Source organism: Coffea arabica, chromosome 4c (genome assembly GCF_036785885.1).
Source record: "Coffea arabica cultivar ET-39 chromosome 4c, Coffea Arabica ET-39 HiFi, whole genome shotgun sequence".
In the NCBI taxonomy this organism is placed as follows: domain Eukaryota; kingdom Viridiplantae; phylum Streptophyta; class Magnoliopsida; order Gentianales; family Rubiaceae; genus Coffea; species Coffea arabica.
The window spans coordinates 14400580-14419340 of NC_092316.1; the positions used below are offsets into that span (position 1 = coordinate 14400580).

Consider the following 18761-nt stretch of genomic DNA (forward strand, 5'->3'; position numbering starts at 1 on the left):
TTACGTGATATACTTGTTTATTGATTGCAATTGACTTGATATACTTGATGTGCGCACTTCCTGGAATTCCAGAAACCCTGTGGCGAGTTACTCTAGTCGAGCCGGCAAGGGATTGGTCGATTGGGTAACGAACCCTGGGTCTCTTATTTTGTCGAGTGGAGTGATACCTCCTCGGCTAATCGGTATACTCGAGTATTACCACCCATGTTTATTGAGGATTTTGGGCCCAGTAGGGGGTGTGAATGGTGGACGGAGAGTCGTGTAAGTGGTGCTCTACTGGATTGGTTCCTTTACTTGAAAGTTGACGGAGTGTCAACTACTACGTGATCAAGCTCCTGATGATGAATGGAAGTTGGCTCCTGAGGGCCATCCGTATCCTTATGCTTTGGATTGATTATTGCTTATTGGATTATTGTTGATTTTGAAAAACTTTTACACTCGCTCATTTTGAGATTTCTACTTGACGTGTTATTGCTCACATTTATGAACTCTTCATGCTCGTTACTTTGCTATATCGAAAACTTGTACTTATAAATAATGGTCAATTTACTATTTGGAAATTCACTGGGCTTTTAGCTCATACCACGTTATTTGTTTTCCTTACAGGAGGTACGAGTGACGCGTGAGACTTGTAAAAGACTAGCGTAGCCTTTTGTTTTGACTTTTGACTTTTGGTCTTGTACTCGCGCTATTCCTTGAATGGAACATGTTGTACTTGGATTGTATACATTTTGAACTAGTTTGGTGTATTGAAGCTTTGTACCTCGATTTCTATCAATGTAAATTATAAGCTTGAATTGCGGATATTATTTATGGTTCATGGATGTGTGTACATGACTCGATTGAGATAGTGAGTGAGTCCTGGCGAGAGCTGGGCAGGCGGTCCGCCGAACCCTTTGGTACGCCTTAGGGAAAGGTGGGGTCGTCACAGATGGTATCAGAGCTCCTATTGAGCTCGTGCTGGGAGAGGGTTCTCGGACTGTGGGGATTGACTTGTTAAGTGTGAAACAATTGTCTATTGTTGGAGACCTTAGTTAGTTATGCCAGGTAGGAATCTCTAATATGGATGATTTACTCTTGGGACCGGCCGGCTCGAGTTGTGAATTGTCTTATTGAGGGTTCTTGTACTTGGGTATCATATAGTGAAGAGCGTTAGAATAAGGGTCTGTATCTTGATTGCACTTGAGGTGAGTTTTGATGGAAAAGGTTAAAGCGTGGATGATTCTAACATTTAACCTTGTTATTGGACTGATCAAAGGGGTTTGCAGTACTTGAACTGTCTGAGACAGACTAAAATGAGCTCATTTGGGACTTGAACTTGTTTTGGCGAGTGTGCTCTTACGTACATGTAATGGACCTGATTTGATTTTTAAACTTGAGTAACATGACCTATATGTGGATTTGAATTCGGTGACTGTTTGAGAATGTGAATTGCTGGGTATAGGCTAGTCGAGGCTAGTCGAGTGAGTTCCTATTCGTACCCGTGCTTCTTGAACTTGAAGTAATTGAATCTACTTTTGAACTTATATGTTTGAATCCTGCTTTGACCTTGCTTTTGAACTTATTCGTATTTGTGTGACTGTAGACCAGCTACTACTCCTCTGTAGCGGTTGAACTAAAACTCTCTGGTGAGACTTTGCCTGTTGTGTTTCCAAGCACCGCCAGGGGTAAAATTTTCGACTTGAGAAATTTTCGACTTGAGGCTAAGCCATGTTCTAAATTTTTCGAATATCTGAGACTTTACTTTCAACTCAGGGCTAGTTATGTGAATTGAGCCCTTTTTGCATGTTCTATTTGGTTATTTCTTAGCTTTTTGCTAAATGATAAGGTCATATAGAAGGGATTGGAGTGATTTCTAGTACCTGACTGACTTTGAACGACTCTTAGTACCCGTTGGAATTTCGAGGGCGAAATTCTTTTAAGGAGGGGAGATTGTAACATCCCGAATATTAGGAGGTTGTTTGTGAAGAAAATATTAAAGTATATTTCTTCGGGTTTGATTTAAAACCTTATTTTGTTTTAAAAGACTAGAAACCCTAATATTTTAGTCAAAAACCCTATTTTACTTGTGACTAACCGGTTCTCTTAAATCTCTCACATTTCGATTGAAACCCTAAATTTAATCATTGAAATTGGAAAATTCCTCACGTTTTCTTAAAAATTTCCTTTTATTTGAAAATTATTATTTATTAAAGCCCTACTACCCAATTGTTCAACAATAAGTGCAGATGAACCTGGAAAATAGGGTTTTACACTTCGGTTTCAAGATTTGAGCAAAATTAGGGTTTTCGCGATTTTCCGCCGGATGAATTTTCGGTACGGAGCAAGGACCAAATTGGGTGATTAAAAGTGACTTTTAAGTGAGAAATAATATGTGAGTAGTAGCAATGATATAAGGTTAGTGAATGGGAAGTAAAAACCCTAGTACGTGAGTTTTAAGAAAAACGGCGCGAACCGACGGGTCCCGCGCACTACCGTTTGAACGCACCGCTTGACCACCATTTTTCTTACCAAACAAGCTTATTGACTTTTGCACAAAATATCTTCCTAATTTGCAGCTGGTTTGACCGAAATTATAAGGCTAGAAATGTAAGGGAAGAAAGAGAAAAAATTGTGGACAAGATTAGTCCAAGTGTTGACCAAAAATTGTGGACACAATTAGCCTTAATCTTCTTACTTCCTTATAAGACAAGTTAAGCTCCATTTCCTTCATTTTTTTGCTCCATAACCGAAATAAGAGAGAGAGGGAAAGACCAAGAGAAAAACTTCTTCATTTCTTCTTGATTCAAGCTACAAAGTGAGAAAACCAAAGAACTAAACCGATTAATCTTGTCCTTGAGTGGTTAGTTAGTGTTTGGTGGTGAAAGTTTGGAAAGGGAAGGCTTGGGCTGCTCTTTGTAATCTCTATTCAAGGTAAGAGAGCTTATCTCTCTAAGTTTTACTTTCAATTTTGTTAAATTAAGTTTAGTAGTTTGATTATAGTGGTGGAATCATGGATGATTAGCATGTTTTAGAGGTTTTTCCCCAATTTATTTGATGAACTAGGGCTTATGGAAATTCTGCCCAAATTGTTGTAAGATGCTTATATGTTGCAATTGAGGTTTCATAAGGTGTTGTGGGAGTGATTAGACCAAGAAATTAAGGAAAGTTCCACTAAAAACTAAAGATTTCAGATTTCTGGAAATTCTTGCTTACATTCTGTCCGAATTTTTATCTGTGTGTTAGAGGCCGAATTGGCCTTAGGTCAAAGAATAAAAGCTGTATATAATGACATTTTGTAGGTGCCTGTAAAATTTCAGCTCAATCGGAGCAACGTAGGATGTGAAAAGTCCAAAATACCCTTACTGTTTTAAGTATTTCCCAAGCAGTCCGTGTGATCAGTTAAGTCCAGTTTATCCCGTTTTTCGACTAGGATCCATTCTGATTTAGCTTTTTGCCAAAACATGAAAGCAGTAGTATTCTGAATTAGCTTTCAAATGCCTCTAAGAACACCTGATTCGGACTTGTGTACTCTGAGATATGTCCATTACAGTGTTCTGCGTTTAAACAGCCGACGAATTGGTTTCTGGTTTAGTAATTTGAGAATTTGACTAAGTTACATTAGGAACTGGACTAAGTGACCTTCATGAATGTTGTATATCTGTGTCTTAGCTTCGAAACGGCATAGGTTTCGTCTCAATCCGATAAGCGTAGCTTTGGATATGTTATTTCCGCATTCGTATGTCAAATCTGTCTTGTGCTAAGTTGAATTTCTGCACTTGTGATTGTTATAATTCTTGTTATTATGATATTGTGAGCCTATGGAACGGCTCTTGACATGAATTGCTGATATGTATAATGTTGGGTTGTGTTTGAGAAAAACCATGAAGCCTAAAAGGCTGGAAAATTAGGTAAACACAAAGGGCATGCTGCCCGAATTTTTACTCGAGGACTAGAAAACTATATTAGCAACTTGAGTGAAGGTTAAGTACTTATTACTTGAACTAGCGAGAACCTTGGCCACTATGTTTCTTGAGTGTTATACGTTAGGACTTGGACGAACTTGTACCCTTGAGAAATGAAATAATGATTGCTCGAAATATGTTTTCCTTGTACTTTCAACTCGCAAGACAATTTCAAGTATAAATATTACAAAGTTTTACTGTTTAAAAAGGCGAGCAAGTGTTTCACGACTACTGTCCAAGTGAATTTCAATTTCTTGATTCTTATTGAACGAAACGTCTAAGTTTCGAACTCTAGTCATGTTTCAAAGTTCTCAAATTGAGTTTTATCGCAGATTTGGACTCCGAACTCGGAGTATAACCTGAAAGTGACCAGTAAAGGCATTATATCTTGTGGTGAGTGCTTTCAAATACTGAATTGCACTAGATACTTGAACTGGATACGTGACCAATATGAGTACTTGTTATATACGTGAATTGACAGGGCAAGAGTGTACTTTATCGCACTTGCCCTTACGTGATATACTTGTTTATTGATTGCAATTGACTTGATATACTTGATGTGCGCACTTCCTGGAATTCCAGAAACCCTGTGGCGAGTTACTCTAGTCGAGCCGGCAAGGGCTTGGTCGATTGGGTAACGAACCCTGGGTCTCTTATTTTGTCGAGTGGAGTGATACCTCCTCGGCTAATCGGTATACTCGAGTATTACCACCCATGTTTATTGAGGATTTTGGGCCCAGTAGGGGGTGTGAATGGTGGACGGAGAGTCGTGTAAGTGGTGCTCTACTGGATTGGTTCCTTTACTTGAAAGTTGACGGAGTGTCAACTACTACGTGATCAAGCTCCTGATGATGAATGGAAGTTGGCTCCTGAGGGCCATCCGTATCCTTATGCTTTGGATTGATTATTGCTTATTGGATTATTGTTGATTTTGAAAAACTTTTACACTCGCTCATTTTGAGATTTCTACTTGACGTGTTATTGCTCACATTTATGAACTCTTCATGCTCGTTACTTTGTTATATCGAAAACTTGTACTTATAAATAATGGTCAATTTCCTATTTGGAAACTCACTGGGCTTTTAGCTCATACCACGTTATTTGTTTTCCTTACAGGAGGTACGAGTGACGCGTGAGACTTGTAAAAGACTAGCGTAGCCTTTTGTTTTGACTTTTGACTTTTGGTCTTGTACTCGCGCTATTCCTTGAATGGAACATGTTGTACTTGGATTGTATACATTTTGAACTAGTTTGGTGTATTGAGGCTTTGTACCTCGATTTCTATCAATGTAAATTATAAGTTTGAATTGCGGATATTATTTATGGTTCATGGATGTGTGTACATGACTCGATTGAGATAGTGAGTGAGTCCTGGCGAGAGCTGGGCAGGCGGTCCGCCGAACCCTTTGGTACGCCTTAGGGAAAGGTGGGGTCGTCACAGCCTAACTTTCCATTTACTTGTTCTAAACATGACATATTTTTAGGCTAGGATACTACTAATAATTAGCACTTTTTTTTTTTGTCAAAAGTCATCTTAGTGACTTTTGTACTTTTTAAAGCATCATATAATGAGAAAGAGAACAAGACTATAAAAATGAAATGCCTAAAACAAAAATGATATAAACAAATATAGACATTCTGTTTAATTAATTATTAGGTCATGACCATCATACACTGATCTTGAGTCCAAAAAATTAAATAAAAGAACCCACGGGCTCTTCTTTTTTTTTTTTTTTTTTGTGGTAGCAAAAGAATTTATGTTGTTACTTACCAATTGATTAATAAATTAGTTGTATCAAAAGTTTAAAAAGAAATCTATAAATGTAAAGCAACTATAGATTTCTTGAGTATGAGGAAAAAGAAGAGGATTTCTACATAAAATAAACTTGAAATGAGTAAGCTTCATGTATGAGCAACTTTTATTTTTTGACTAATCAAATGAAAAAGGAGTCTATATATGAAATGGTGTAATGAGGTTCAACAAGCGTGCAAAATAAATATTAAGCTTCCTGAGCATGGGCATTTTAACCTTTTTTTTTCCCTCTATTTTCACCTTTATATCTTTTCATCTGAATCTTTTTATACCTCTACAACTAAAAACCAGGAAACCCATGGTAATAAAGAATAATTCCTTCTTGCCTAAACCTATTTATGTTAGGATTTGTTATTTGCAAGCTTTGCTCTTAATTCTTTCCCTTGTTCACTCTACCAGGACAATCCTGTTCCTCTTCGTTCTATACATTACTGCATTTGTAAACTTAACTAAGAATATGCCATTTAGAAACTAGAAAGACTCAGCCCATGTGTATAAGCACTAAGTCAGGTAAATGTTTTCTTCACTTGAAATTTTCTCAATGTCCAAAATAAGATACCTTGTGAAAGGATACAGGACAGTTGGTATCATCTCAATTCCCACAAATTTGACGTTAGGTAAATGTTTGAAAGCATCATCCTCAGGGTCTTAACAGAAGGGGTTAAATGTGCAATAACCGATCAACAGTTGAAATCTTCTCAATATCCCACCAGAATGTGATGTGTGTTTTGCAGAAACTTGGGCACAAGTGACTCATTTTCAATAACAATTTATGATGAGACATCAGCCCCCAAGTCCTCCTTCCAGCAACTATGCTACTACAAAGACAAACTCTATACAGTTTCAAAGATGCGAAAATGTGGAAGAAACAACAAACAGGCGTATTAAGTAGGAAAAATGTGTGTGAGGATCTGTTCATTGAGAAAGCAAGACTAGGGCATTATATGTTGTGGGAGACAGGGTGGATGCCCTTCATGCCTTGGTTCCATGAACTATCAGGCACGTCGAAATCGTCCCAGGTTCCTTTGGCTCATCATTTAGCGGATGCAATGTGTTCTAGTGCACCCACAACTTCTTTCATTGATGGTCTTGCTTCAGGATTAGAAGCAAGACACCTTAGAGTAAGCTGAGCCACGTCCACAGCAGCTTTTATTGGGTATTTGCCTTCCAACCGAGAATCCATTATGCTTGTTATCTTTCTTTTGTCCGATAAATGAGGCTTGATCCAATCAACCAAGTTGCGTTTCCCCTGCTGATGATTAACGTCCAGAGCCCTTAAACCTGTTAGCACTTCGGCCAATACAACACCAAAACCATACACATCGCTCTTCACATACAAGCGTCCTGTTACATACGAATTCCACGTCATTATGACTCTTGACCTTTCGATTGGCATCTGGCTCAGACTTGATTTAAGCCAAACTAATCAAAACTATAGCTTCTACCACTGCCATGATCACAAGCAAGAAGCTTAAAAGATCTATGTATGATTACCTGTTGCTATATACTCGGGAGCAGCATAGCCATAGGTCCCCATAACACGTGTTGACACACGTGATTGACCATCTGAAGGACCCATCTTTGCCAAGCCAAAATCTGATAGTTTGGCATCGTAAGACTGAAAACAGAATGTTTTGATCAATGTTAAAAGCAATGAAGCTTCCCATGGTTCAATCTCAAAACAGCATTATTCATAACCTAAATTGGTATGTAAGTAAAATTTTTACAGCAAGCATATGGAGTCTAAGAAAGAAATTTTAGCTTTAGCAGACAAATCAAGAAAATTTTGCATCCAATAAACTTGGATTAATAAAACAATATGAGTATTAATGAGGTATATCGATCTAACTTACACCATCAAGTAATATGGACGATGCCTTGAAATCTCTGTAGATAACTGGTTTCTTTAATGCATGAAAAAATGCCAGAGCACGACCAGCTCCAATTAAAATCTTAAGCCTTACATCCCATTGAAGTGGCTGAATAGAAGAGCCCCCTAAAAATATAATAAACACCACGACACAAATTACTGCATGGTAGATCAATACCTTAGATGATGCCAGGCTGTTTGCAAATACTGTTAGGATAGTAAAACTCTCACTTCCAAAGAGGTGATTCTTAAAGCTGCCCTTTTGCATATACTCAAAAACAGCAAACAATGCTCCATTATGCCAGCAGTAACCATGGAGCTTAATAAGGTTAGGATGAGAAAGCTTTCCAAACATCCATATCTCGGACTGCATAAAGAAATATAAAGAACCTTTTGAAGCAACTCAGGAAATGTTCAACATCAACACACAAGGTGAATTGTATCTATTCATAAATCACGAGGAATTGACATACATATTTAACAACGTCAACCACCTTTCTCCTTTCCTCTTTTAAGTAGAAAATGTAGAAGATATAGCAAACACTTTCTTCAGTAAAAAACTCATAAGCCAATCCACTAACATTCAAATTCTTATTAATGTAAATTGTTGTGCAACCTTGCACCTTCTTATTTGACATTAATCATGCAAGTTTATTTTAAACTGCTAGATCTAAATTCACTAGCTGTGCTATACATGCCACTACCCATTGGGCAGTGGAAAGAGAACCATGCAAGGGAAGCTTTTTTTTTTTTGTCCATTCTGTGAATACATGCCCATGACAACTGTGACTGGCAACACCAGATATAGCATAATTTGGGCCAAATTCTAAGTAGCTCTAATACATTTGACTCTTCTTGTATATTGTTAGTATGATTTATCAAATCATCAACATGAAAGATTCCTTTTTGGAAGTTGACGCAAGCAATTTTGTTGATAATAAAAAACTGCTTTAGATCAACAACTGGACCTTTTTCTTCTTTTTTCTTTGTCAGGGAGATGATATGCCTAAAGAAAGGTCAGTAATGAATTATTTCAAGAGAGATGGCACTATAAAAAGGAAAGCTTTGTTCCACCCTTTTATGTTCCAGTCTTTTATGTGCCAACATAATTGATTCAGATAAGATGAACAATGTGCATGAAGGAATAAAAAAGCCGATACCAATTGAATCCAAAATGACTTTATATGTTCAGTCAGTTACAAGCTTAGTTTGAATTACCATGCACTGCTCAATTCCTTGAAGACTTTCAGGATTCCATTTTTTAATTGCAACAGGTGATTGACTGCCGCCCTTTGATGTGGACTTATCATGAATCCAACCTTTGTATACTCTTCCAAACCAACCTTCTCCCAGCACTCTATCACTTCTGAAACTTTTAGTTGCAGCTAAGAGGTCTGGGTAAGTGTAAATTCTCAAGTTAGGGAGGTCGCTGATATCCCCAATTGGATAAACCTCCTCACTTTTGCTATCCCCAATTGAAAATGCTGCATTGGTGTTTGCCTGTGATGTACCTGGCCAAAATGCACTTATAATTGTCCTTTGTCCCGGTCTAATGATTTTACACATAAAAAACTTAGGGGGCAAGTGGAGCAGTTTTATCATGCAAATGTGACTCAAAGAAGTTAAAAGAAGTTAAGGTAGTCTCAAAGTATCCCCACACCAATGGTAGCTCTTGAAATGGAAGGTATAAAAAAGGAAATTAAAATAAACAAAAACCAATTGTTTCACAAAAATAATTGTACCAAAGATAAAAAAAAAAAATTGACAAAGGAACCGCGTTAAAATGCTGGGATAGGTATTGTGGAAAATTTGCCTACTGTTGGTTAAAATTTTGAACTATTGTGCTGAAAGAATTTCAGTGAACACAAGGGCAATTAATAGAAATATATTTGTGCAAAAATAGAACAGCCTAATAGATTCCAGTCTGAACTAACAAGTTTCAATTGTCCAAGCAGAAAGTAGCTGGACTATAAACAAATGAAGGCTTGCTCAGAAAAGAAACTGGAGCTCAGGCTCTAATATTATGGCACCTACCTACTCCTGTCATTCCCTCAGTTACTCTCGTCTTTTCTGATGTGCCAAGTTGACCATCAAGCCACGATCTTACATGAGTAGAGAACCTTAACGACTTAGGATCTTTTAAAGCCTCAACTATGTGTAGCATTTGAGGTCGCTTAGAGTGCTGTGGATGTAGACAGGCCTTTGCAACAACAGCAGCTACCCACACTTCAGTCAAGAGATCCTGATCCATCACTAAAGATGGATCAACAATGTTCACGAAGAGTTCTTTATCATAAGTATTGATGTAACACAGGACTTTATCCATCCGACCATTGATGCTTGAAACATTGTGATCACCAAAACCTGGATGACCTGTGACTAGTTCAAGCAATACCTTTCCAAAGCAATAAACGTCATAGGCACACGTTGCATTGGATGAACCTCGTCATTTATGAGAAGATTAAGACAAAGGTACGGTCAAGCATATGCTTTTAGTAATCTTGTTTAACCTTTAAAAGCCATTTCTTATCAAACATGTAGCTGGGCATAAGCAGATGAAGAATTTTTCGCAAAAAAATAACAAAGCTAACTGGTGATAGTGCTGCTTTAAGGACACCCAATCTCTCAAAGTTTTGAACTTTTTTGCTATTTCCACTATTCTTTTTTCTTGCAGTTCAAATTTCAAGCAGCTGTTCACCATTTAAATTTAAGGTCCACCAGTTTTCTATTCTGCTTCCCTTCTGAATTATAGTTTGTAAGATGTCAGATTGACTCGAAAATCAGAGGCTAATTACCATTTTTCGATAGTGAGAGGAAAAAGTAAAAAGAACAAACAAACCATACTGCAATAAATTTTACATACCTGCAGTGCCTCCTTCAGAAGCCCTGAATCTAAAGAGAAAAGAGTAGCCACAAAACTCAAATAAGTCACATTGGGTATGAATTATAATTACAACTCTATAGATTTGATACATTGGGTATGAATGATAATTATAACAGAATCTAGTGCTAGTAAAGTAACACCTTTAGCTTCTTTTCAGATTAACTACGTCAATCACTAAGAGAACCCCTGGTTCAGAAGTTATGTGCATGCTATTATTTCTTTTATGAGTTCAAAGAGACACATTACAATGTCAAGCCTTCAGCCACTGCAAGTGAATCCTCTGATTCTTGTAATAAAAGCCCAAAGTTTCCTCAATTAGAACTATTACATTGATGAAAAGCTTCTTATACTGTAAACATTTTCATTCCAAGGATCCACTTGATTTTGTGATTTTACTCTTAAGAAGTTTAAAACATGGCCATGATATTGCAGATTATTTACCAGCAGACATTTTATGGGGATAGAATTGAATAGGAAGTCTCACGAGAACACCAAAAACTTAGAAGTATCACCATGGCACAAAATACTTACTTTGACAACCATAATAACCTTGAAATCCTGTTCTGATGTCTCTCTTTTTTCTCGGTACAGACATCAGCAAGCCTTCCTATCCGTGCTTCAAAGTTTTCATCAATTAGTATGCTGCGAGCTTCAACATTTCTGTAACGATTATAACAAAATCATGCCAATTGACAGGTGAAGCCCATCATGGAATGTTCAAGAGGTAAAAAATGACACATAAGGAAAAAAGGAATGAAAGAAAAAGGAAAAGCACTGCTCAAACACTATCATAGGAATCATTCACAAAAAGATTCCAGAACCAAAACTCAAGAGCCATCACTTTATCATCAGGTGAAGTATGCTGAGATAGTAGGGGCGAGTTAGAATCTTCAATATTTTATGTACGTCAAATTTACATTTCAATTATATCAGGAGGTAAGGCTCTATGCCTAGGAAAATGAATATGCCAACAAGCAAGATTCTTGGGTTTACCTATGAACAAGGGGTGGAACACATTCGTTATGCAAATAACACAAACCCTGTGCAGCTCCATTTGCAATCTTCAACCTCGTAACCCAATCTAACGATGCTGGTTGTTGCCAATTAGCATTGCTATCATCCGAGGCAACTCCCCTATGACACAAATAACTGGACAAGTCTTTGTTAGGCATGTACTTATAAACCAGAAACTTGTTATTCCCATTCTCAAAGCAATGCCCCAGCAAAGGGACAAATCTAGCATGAGAAACCATGCCAAAAAATTCCAATTCAGTTACCAAGTATGATGACACTGACAGATCAACCTTTTTAACAACAATCTGAGGTCCACCTTCTAAAACACCGTAGAAGAGATCACCAGAGCGGCCATGCTTGATGAAATTGGATTTACTGAAGTAATCAGTGGCCAGGAGGATTTGATCATAAGTAAAAGATTTCCCAATTAATGGTAAGCTGGAGGATATCTTAAAAGACGAAACTCGGGTAGAAGCAGAAGTGAAGTTAAAGGAGGAAGATGCTGATAATGATGCCGAAGAAACATCACTTGGGGTCCTAAGACCACTCAGCCGCAGCTGCTCTCTGCTAAGAGTGGCTCTGACTAGCCTTTCCCAATTATCATATAACACTGGCATCCTTGATTAGTATTCTACTACTGGTATTGCGTACAAGGTTCTTTAGAACCACTTTGTAGTCATTATGATTATGACATGATCCAATTCTGACATCACGATTTCATTTCATACATGAATATCCCACTAAATTACTAGTGCAAAATCAAAATGTTAGTGTAAATCTATTGATAAACACCCGGAAGGTGAGGAGATGAAAATGAATGTTCTTTTCCCTCTCTGCAATTCAACACATACATCTTGGACTGATCAGTTGACTTGGTTTCTTGCTATAAACAAATAAAAAAGACTTGGTTTTACAGCAAGCAGTATACTATATTGGTGGAAGAATCATCATGGCTAAAAGTAAGAGAGTAATTTGGCAGCATCTATGTTTAAATATTCTAAAGTTGCATCGAAGTCTTTTAATTTGTATAGCATTCGTCTTCCTTAAAACACCGTTGTTGTATTTTTTACAATATCTGGTGTACACGAACAAAAGTCATGCATACAACAAGACAACATAGAAATACAACCATAAACAACCATACAACACAACCCCACCTGCTCATTCCCCGAAAGTCAGTCATCAGTGATTACAAGTTACAGCTATAACACAAGGCATTTGCATTTTCAACTCAGAGTGCAATTTATTAACAAAAATTTTAAAACCCATGCTACAGCCCATTGAACAAAATCAAAAATTCAAAACAAAACCGATATAGGGTAAAAAAGCCAACCTTTAAACCGGAAGCATTGCTCTCTGCTTGTTCAATCCCAGAAATGTGGCGAACCCATATATTCCAATCCCATTCTGATGCTGAAGATGGATTATAACTGCTGTTTTCTTCATCAAAACTAGAATTGGAGGACGAAGAAGAACTCTTATCATAATCATTGAGAAGGTAGTAGTAAAGCCTCCTAACTTCTTATTCTTATTATTCCTGATAGGGACCGGACACATTCTTGGGAAACTAACACCAGTAATATACTTCTTAAAGGAAATTCTACCGTCCCTTTTGATACCATACCGATTGTAATTCAAAAATTTAATGTAATTCAGTAAATTCGTCCATCACTCAACAATTTAAATTTTTAAAGTTTTACAAATTTAATATTAAATTGGTACTCATCAAAATGGCACAAAAGGTACGGTAGAACTTCCCAACTTTTTATTCTGGGGGAAAGTCAAGGCTTTGTTTGGAATATGATTTTTTGTAGAAAAATTTTTATCGTTTTTTATCATATTTTTTAATCACTTTTTTTCACTTTACCTATGTCATATCTACCTACTAGATAAAAGAACAACTTGAGTTGTCCATTGAATGCCAAGTGTCAAGCTCTTATTGGAGGAAGGAACTTTGTTTTATTCATTTGGATCTTAAAGAATGGTAAATGTCTATTTGGGATTTGGTCTTACAATTGAGAATTCCAATAGTAGCTTACTATTTAAGGGTCAATTGGTAATAATGGATTAAATATATTTATTTTTTAACTTTGTTTGTGTTTTAATAAGTGTTAAAAGTCAGTTGCATCCTTTTGTGAAAGGTGGTTGTTTGATTAGTTACTAACTATTTAGGGCTATTTTTGTATGTTTGAAAATATTTCCTTCTTATTTTTCTGTTTCGATGCAAATAGTTTGATACTGTTTGTCGATTGATCTAAACATATGGGTCAGTTTTCGGCCTCTCACTAAAAGCAATAGTTTCAAAAAAGCAATATATAATAGAAAATTAAAAAATACAGCAGCAAATTCATAAAAAAATCTCATTTTTTATGCGTTTTGATTTTTTGAGTTTGTTAAATTTTGTGTATTACTGAATTAATAGTTATTGGATCTTAAGGAAATAAAAAAGAATTAAAACATGATATTTATGAAGGAGAAATAGTAATATAATAAAAAGTGGGAAAGAAAATGACACAGAATGTGGGACAGAAAATCCGTTGCGCTGTTTTACCAATTTTCTGAACAAAGCATTGTACTTTCTCTTGGTTAGAACCACAAAAACCCTCCACATGCACGTGATTGCATTTGCCCCAAGAATCAGCTTCTTTTAGGAATTGTACTTGGTTTGAATTTACCAGCGAATTCTTCCCTTTTTCCTACTACGAAGTGATGTTTTCTTTTAGAAAACAATTTTTAATGATCTATGGTACGGTGTCTAAAACCTACCATGTATACAAAAGGGAGAAGGGAAAGGAGAAACCCTTTAGATGTTGGTTCTTTCTTTCTTTCGTCATATTGAGCAAAGGATGAAAAACTTAGGTACGATTATGATCTTGCCTTTTTTACTGTTAACTGTGATTTTTGCTTCAGAAATCTTTCATATCTACTTGATTCAGAGAAAAACAGCTTGGTTTCAAGCAACTGGGAAACTTGCCTTTGGATACGCTAAATACAGGAATAGTGAATGCAAACATTGATTGGATTATCTGTTATCCTTCTTGCAAGCAACAAAGTGAAGTTGATATGAGGTAAAGTTACCAATTCATGCTCTTTAATTACAATTTAATCCTCTTTCTGCATTTAAATTGATGTTAATTTCTGTTGTTGAATTTGAGGGCTCGAATTCCCATCATTTTTACTGATGATTCGGGAACAATCAATTGCACTATATCTAGAAAAGGTGCAGAAAAAATGATTCTATTCACTTCATTTCAGCATAAACTGGTACAAGAAAGTGTAAGTGATAACTTTCTATTTTATATCCATGCATAACAAAAAAGATAACAACAGCCGACTACAACTCAAAAAATAATTTTTGCTGCAGCACTTTGAAGTAGACACTGAACTTAATGGTTCCTTGAAGAAATATATAATTGTCTACTTTCTCAAGGCTTATGAGACTCACTTTTAAGACCAGGGACAAATTAAAACTAGTGTGTCCAAAGCTTACACTGCAGATAATCTGTTACTGTAACATTTCCAGATCGCACCGAAGTTTCTTCTGCAGTGGGCACTTCCTCACCAAGATATCAAAAAAAAAAAACAACAACAAACAAAGAAAGAAAAGTTTACACCAACCACTGAGTTGGTGCTTGCAGAAATTGCTGGAGGCAATTTTTCCACAAAAAATGATGCATATGGGAGCAGTGTAGTAAATAGGAGCCTTGATTTTCCAAAAGGGCTACCTGAAAATGAAGCTACACAAGTAGAAACACTATCCAAAGAGCCATCCAATATTTCTGAGCAGTGTACCAAAGAAGGTCCAGAAGATAGCAATCCGCTTGAGAATATTGAAGATAAGTCCAGTAAAGAAGCTTAAGGGCAAGTAGGCCTAAACTGCTTTAATTATGTTACTTTTATTAAATCTTTTGTTAGCTAGCTAAATGATTAGGTCCATTGCTTTGATGCTTTTTTTGAAACTGCTTCAGTCCTTGACAAATAAGGGATCATGAGATAGCTATTAATAGTTTAGTTTGTTATCTTGCACCTGCATAGATCATGAAACTTAATTGCAAGTGCTAATATGTATGAAGATCTAGTCTTAAAGCACATGTGCTGTCAAAAGTGAATGATTTTGTTCATATAATCTTTGCCATTATTTTAAATGTTATTTACCTCTCTGTCTTTTAAACACAATTAGCATATCAAATCCACAGATATATTATCAACATCCACAAAATTATCTGGATTTTGCATAGGACAAAAATGGAGGACTAAATAAACAACGAAAATTATCAATGGATAGGCCAGTGCGTAGCACGGCCAGATCCAAGCTAGTCACTTTTATATGAAAACTCCTAAATAGCAATTGAAATGGACCAACACTTTTGACGATGAAGAAAAATGAAGGGACGGCTTTTTAATTGATGAACCGGGAAAATTTGGGTAAGACACAATTCACGTCTCACTAGAGAAGTTTTGACATAGACCCAACTATGCATGATGCCCAATTAGCATTGGTTCGGGGATTTTGGCGACGAAAACTCTGCATATTGAGGAACAAGACGAATTCTCATGGTCCGTTTGGTTCATGGGATGACACATGATCGAATTAATCATTTTATATCATCCCATGTTTGATTGCATTTTACATATGAGATGACATATCTCAACTAACCGAATTAATCCCTTGTTCATGGAGGAAGTGGTATTAGTCATCCAGGGATAACTAAGGAATAGGATGATGAAATTTTAGATTGATTTATCCTTTTGAATAATATAAAATTTATACTTTCATAATTATATAACCTTACCCTTACACGATAATATATCATGAATGGACTAATTTGTCCCTACTAATTAATTTAAAGTTTTTTTACTAATTTGCCCCTACTAGTAATACAATAATTTTGGACTAATTCGCCCTTGCACTAAATATTATATAACCATACTCTCACACAATAATATGATAATAAATTGACTAATTTGGCCCTACTAATTCTATTAAATTTTTTGACTAATTTTCCCCTATTCATTATTTTAAAGTTTTGACAAATTTACCCCTATTAATTAATTTAAATTTTTTGACTAATTCGCCCCTACTTACATCATAATAAAAGGACTATATTGCCCTTACTAACCTTATTTTCTCAATCAAATTCTATATAAGTTCAACCTCAGCCCAAAGAAAAATATTCTATTGGCTTGAGCTCAACTCATTTAAAACTCTTAAATGGGTTGAATTTTATTCAATTTAACCCTAACTTAGTCAAAATTCAGACCATTATTTAATTAAATTTAAAATTTGGATTCAAAAACTAGGTTAGAACCTATTTTTAAGGGCTCGAATGGGTTGAGTTTGAGTGAATGTAAATTTGTATATATGAAAGCCCTTGATTTACTTTATAATTCTAACATTTCAAATTAATTTATTTTAATAAAGTTTATAAATTATTTGATTAAAACAATCCTACAAATTAAGGGGTATTTTAGTCATTAAAATAGTAATCGTATCTCATCCAATATCCAACCAAACACAAGATAGGATTATTTTTCAATATATCCTATCCAACTTAGAATCAACCAAACACTAGATGATTTCGAATTGTTAATCCAAGAATGACTCAACCTAGGATTAATAATTCAAGATTGAGTCATCCTATCTCACCCAGTCCATGAATCAAACAAACCTTAAGTAAATAAAACAAATAGAAAGTAGATTGGGGTTGAGGAATAAGTGTCCACAAGGATTTGATAGGTTTAAATTTTTATGTACTGTCGGTGTAGAGAATTTTTTGAATTTTTTACACTAGTAGGTTCAGATGTATGCCACTTGCGCAAAAACTAAATTTCAAGTTTGAAATCAAATTAGGGGACATGCATTTACACTTTTTTTTATATATAAAAATAGCAATTTTATTACTAAAATTGTTGGAAATCGTTGGTCAACAAATGATTGATAAAGAATGCGGGACACACACTTACACTTGCTCATGTATCCACCATTGATAGTGCATAAAAAAAATTATCTCAAACAATTAGTTATTTACATGACAAGTATTGATTGGCTTCCGGCCGAATAGTAGGAACCAAGGGACTACATAGCTAATACAGGAAGTATAATTGGGCTTCTTGATTTTGCTTGAGGGTTAAGTTTCCATTTCTCCAAATTCTATCTAACATCCTTCTCATATTCTTCTCTGTAATGTGGAAATCCTAGGGTGCCAATTGAGAATTAAATTTCTAGGACGGTTAGGCCTCAAGTTCTTTCATTTGTCATGTCAACTCTCCTGCAGCTTATGCTCAAAAAAGCCAAAAAAAAAAATTAAATTAAATTTAATAGTCCCTGGAACCCTTCGTGCATGATCCCGTATGTGGCTTTCCAGTAACGTTTAACAACTAAATGGAATAGAATGACCAAGAAATTGCGTTTATAATAATTGGATGACATTTTTGGTTAAGAAAAAAAGTTTAGTACTAATATTTTTTTGCTAAGGGAAAAAAGTTAAGTGATATTTTTTGTTAAGAAAAAGGTCAAGTGATGAAAGATGAAAAATAATAAAAGGTAATAATTTCATTATGTCATGCACCATTTGCTCTCAAATGCATTAGTAAAACAATTACCAAAACTGCGTAATTTTGGTACTAAACTTGAACAAGAATCATTATTGATTCTCAGTTGTACCTTCCAGAAGTGTTCCAACATGCATTTAATTCAGTGGTGGCTTTTTTAAATTTTCTTTCTTTCGAATACTGAGTGTCCACCCACCAGCCTTTGAGCTAGTGATCACCACCAATGCATTAAAACTTGGTGGGATGAGAGACAAAAATAAATAATGCACCCGTCTGATCCGATGATAATTCAATCCACTCCGGATTACTTCAGAATCTTTTCGGACCCTCTCCCATAATGTAGGAAGCTATTGTATTGACAAAAAAAAAAAAAAAAAAAAAAAACTCAGTGTCCAATTATGTCATCACCAGCCTTTTCAGGAAAAGCCCACTTAAAGTCGATATCATCCTCCACTTGACAAGGGAAACGGATGACGGATGGAATATCCACAGGAATCTAACCACCAAAAGCCCGTAGGCCCTGCACTTTTCTTACAGGTCAACCCCCACAAGGATTTGGATGCCATGACAGTAACAAATAATGTCAGACCACAGAAGGCAAGAATCACAGAATCAGAAAATTGTCTTTGATACATGAGGCGCGTAGGGCTCTTTGCCTTTCATGCAACAGCAAAGACTTTAATT

General features: G+C 35.9%; 1 protein-coding gene across 1 annotated transcript; it reads right to left on the reverse strand.

Annotated features, from left to right (window-relative positions):
* Window positions 1-6342: 6342 nt before the first annotated feature.
* On the reverse strand, window positions 6343-10507 carry LOC113739485 (probable serine/threonine-protein kinase PIX13). Its single transcript, XM_072046114.1, has 7 exons — window positions 10491-10507; window positions 9662-10069; window positions 8846-9138; window positions 7859-7994; window positions 7611-7753; window positions 7252-7375; window positions 6343-7101 (listed from the first exon to the last, which is right to left on the reverse strand). The coding sequence occupies exons 2-7, from the start codon at window positions 9951-9953 to the stop codon at window positions 6791-6793; spliced, it is 1299 nt and encodes a 432-aa protein (XP_071902215.1). The 5' UTR covers window positions 9954-10069; window positions 10491-10507; the 3' UTR covers window positions 6343-6790.
* Between the last annotated feature and the right edge of the window lie 8254 nt (window positions 10508-18761).

Coding starts and splice junctions, on each gene's coding strand:
- LOC113739485 (XM_072046114.1), bottom strand. CDS start 9,953: ATGGATAAAGTCCTGTGTTACATCAATACTTATGATAAAGAACTCTTC. Junction 7,995..8,845: donor AAGGAATTGAGCAGTGCATG/GTAATTCAAACT, acceptor TTCTTTATGCAG/TCCGAGATATGGATGTTTGG. Junction 7,102..7,251: donor TCCCGAGTATATAGCAACAG/GTAATCATACAT, acceptor CGTATGTAACAG/GACGCTTGTATGTGAAGAGC.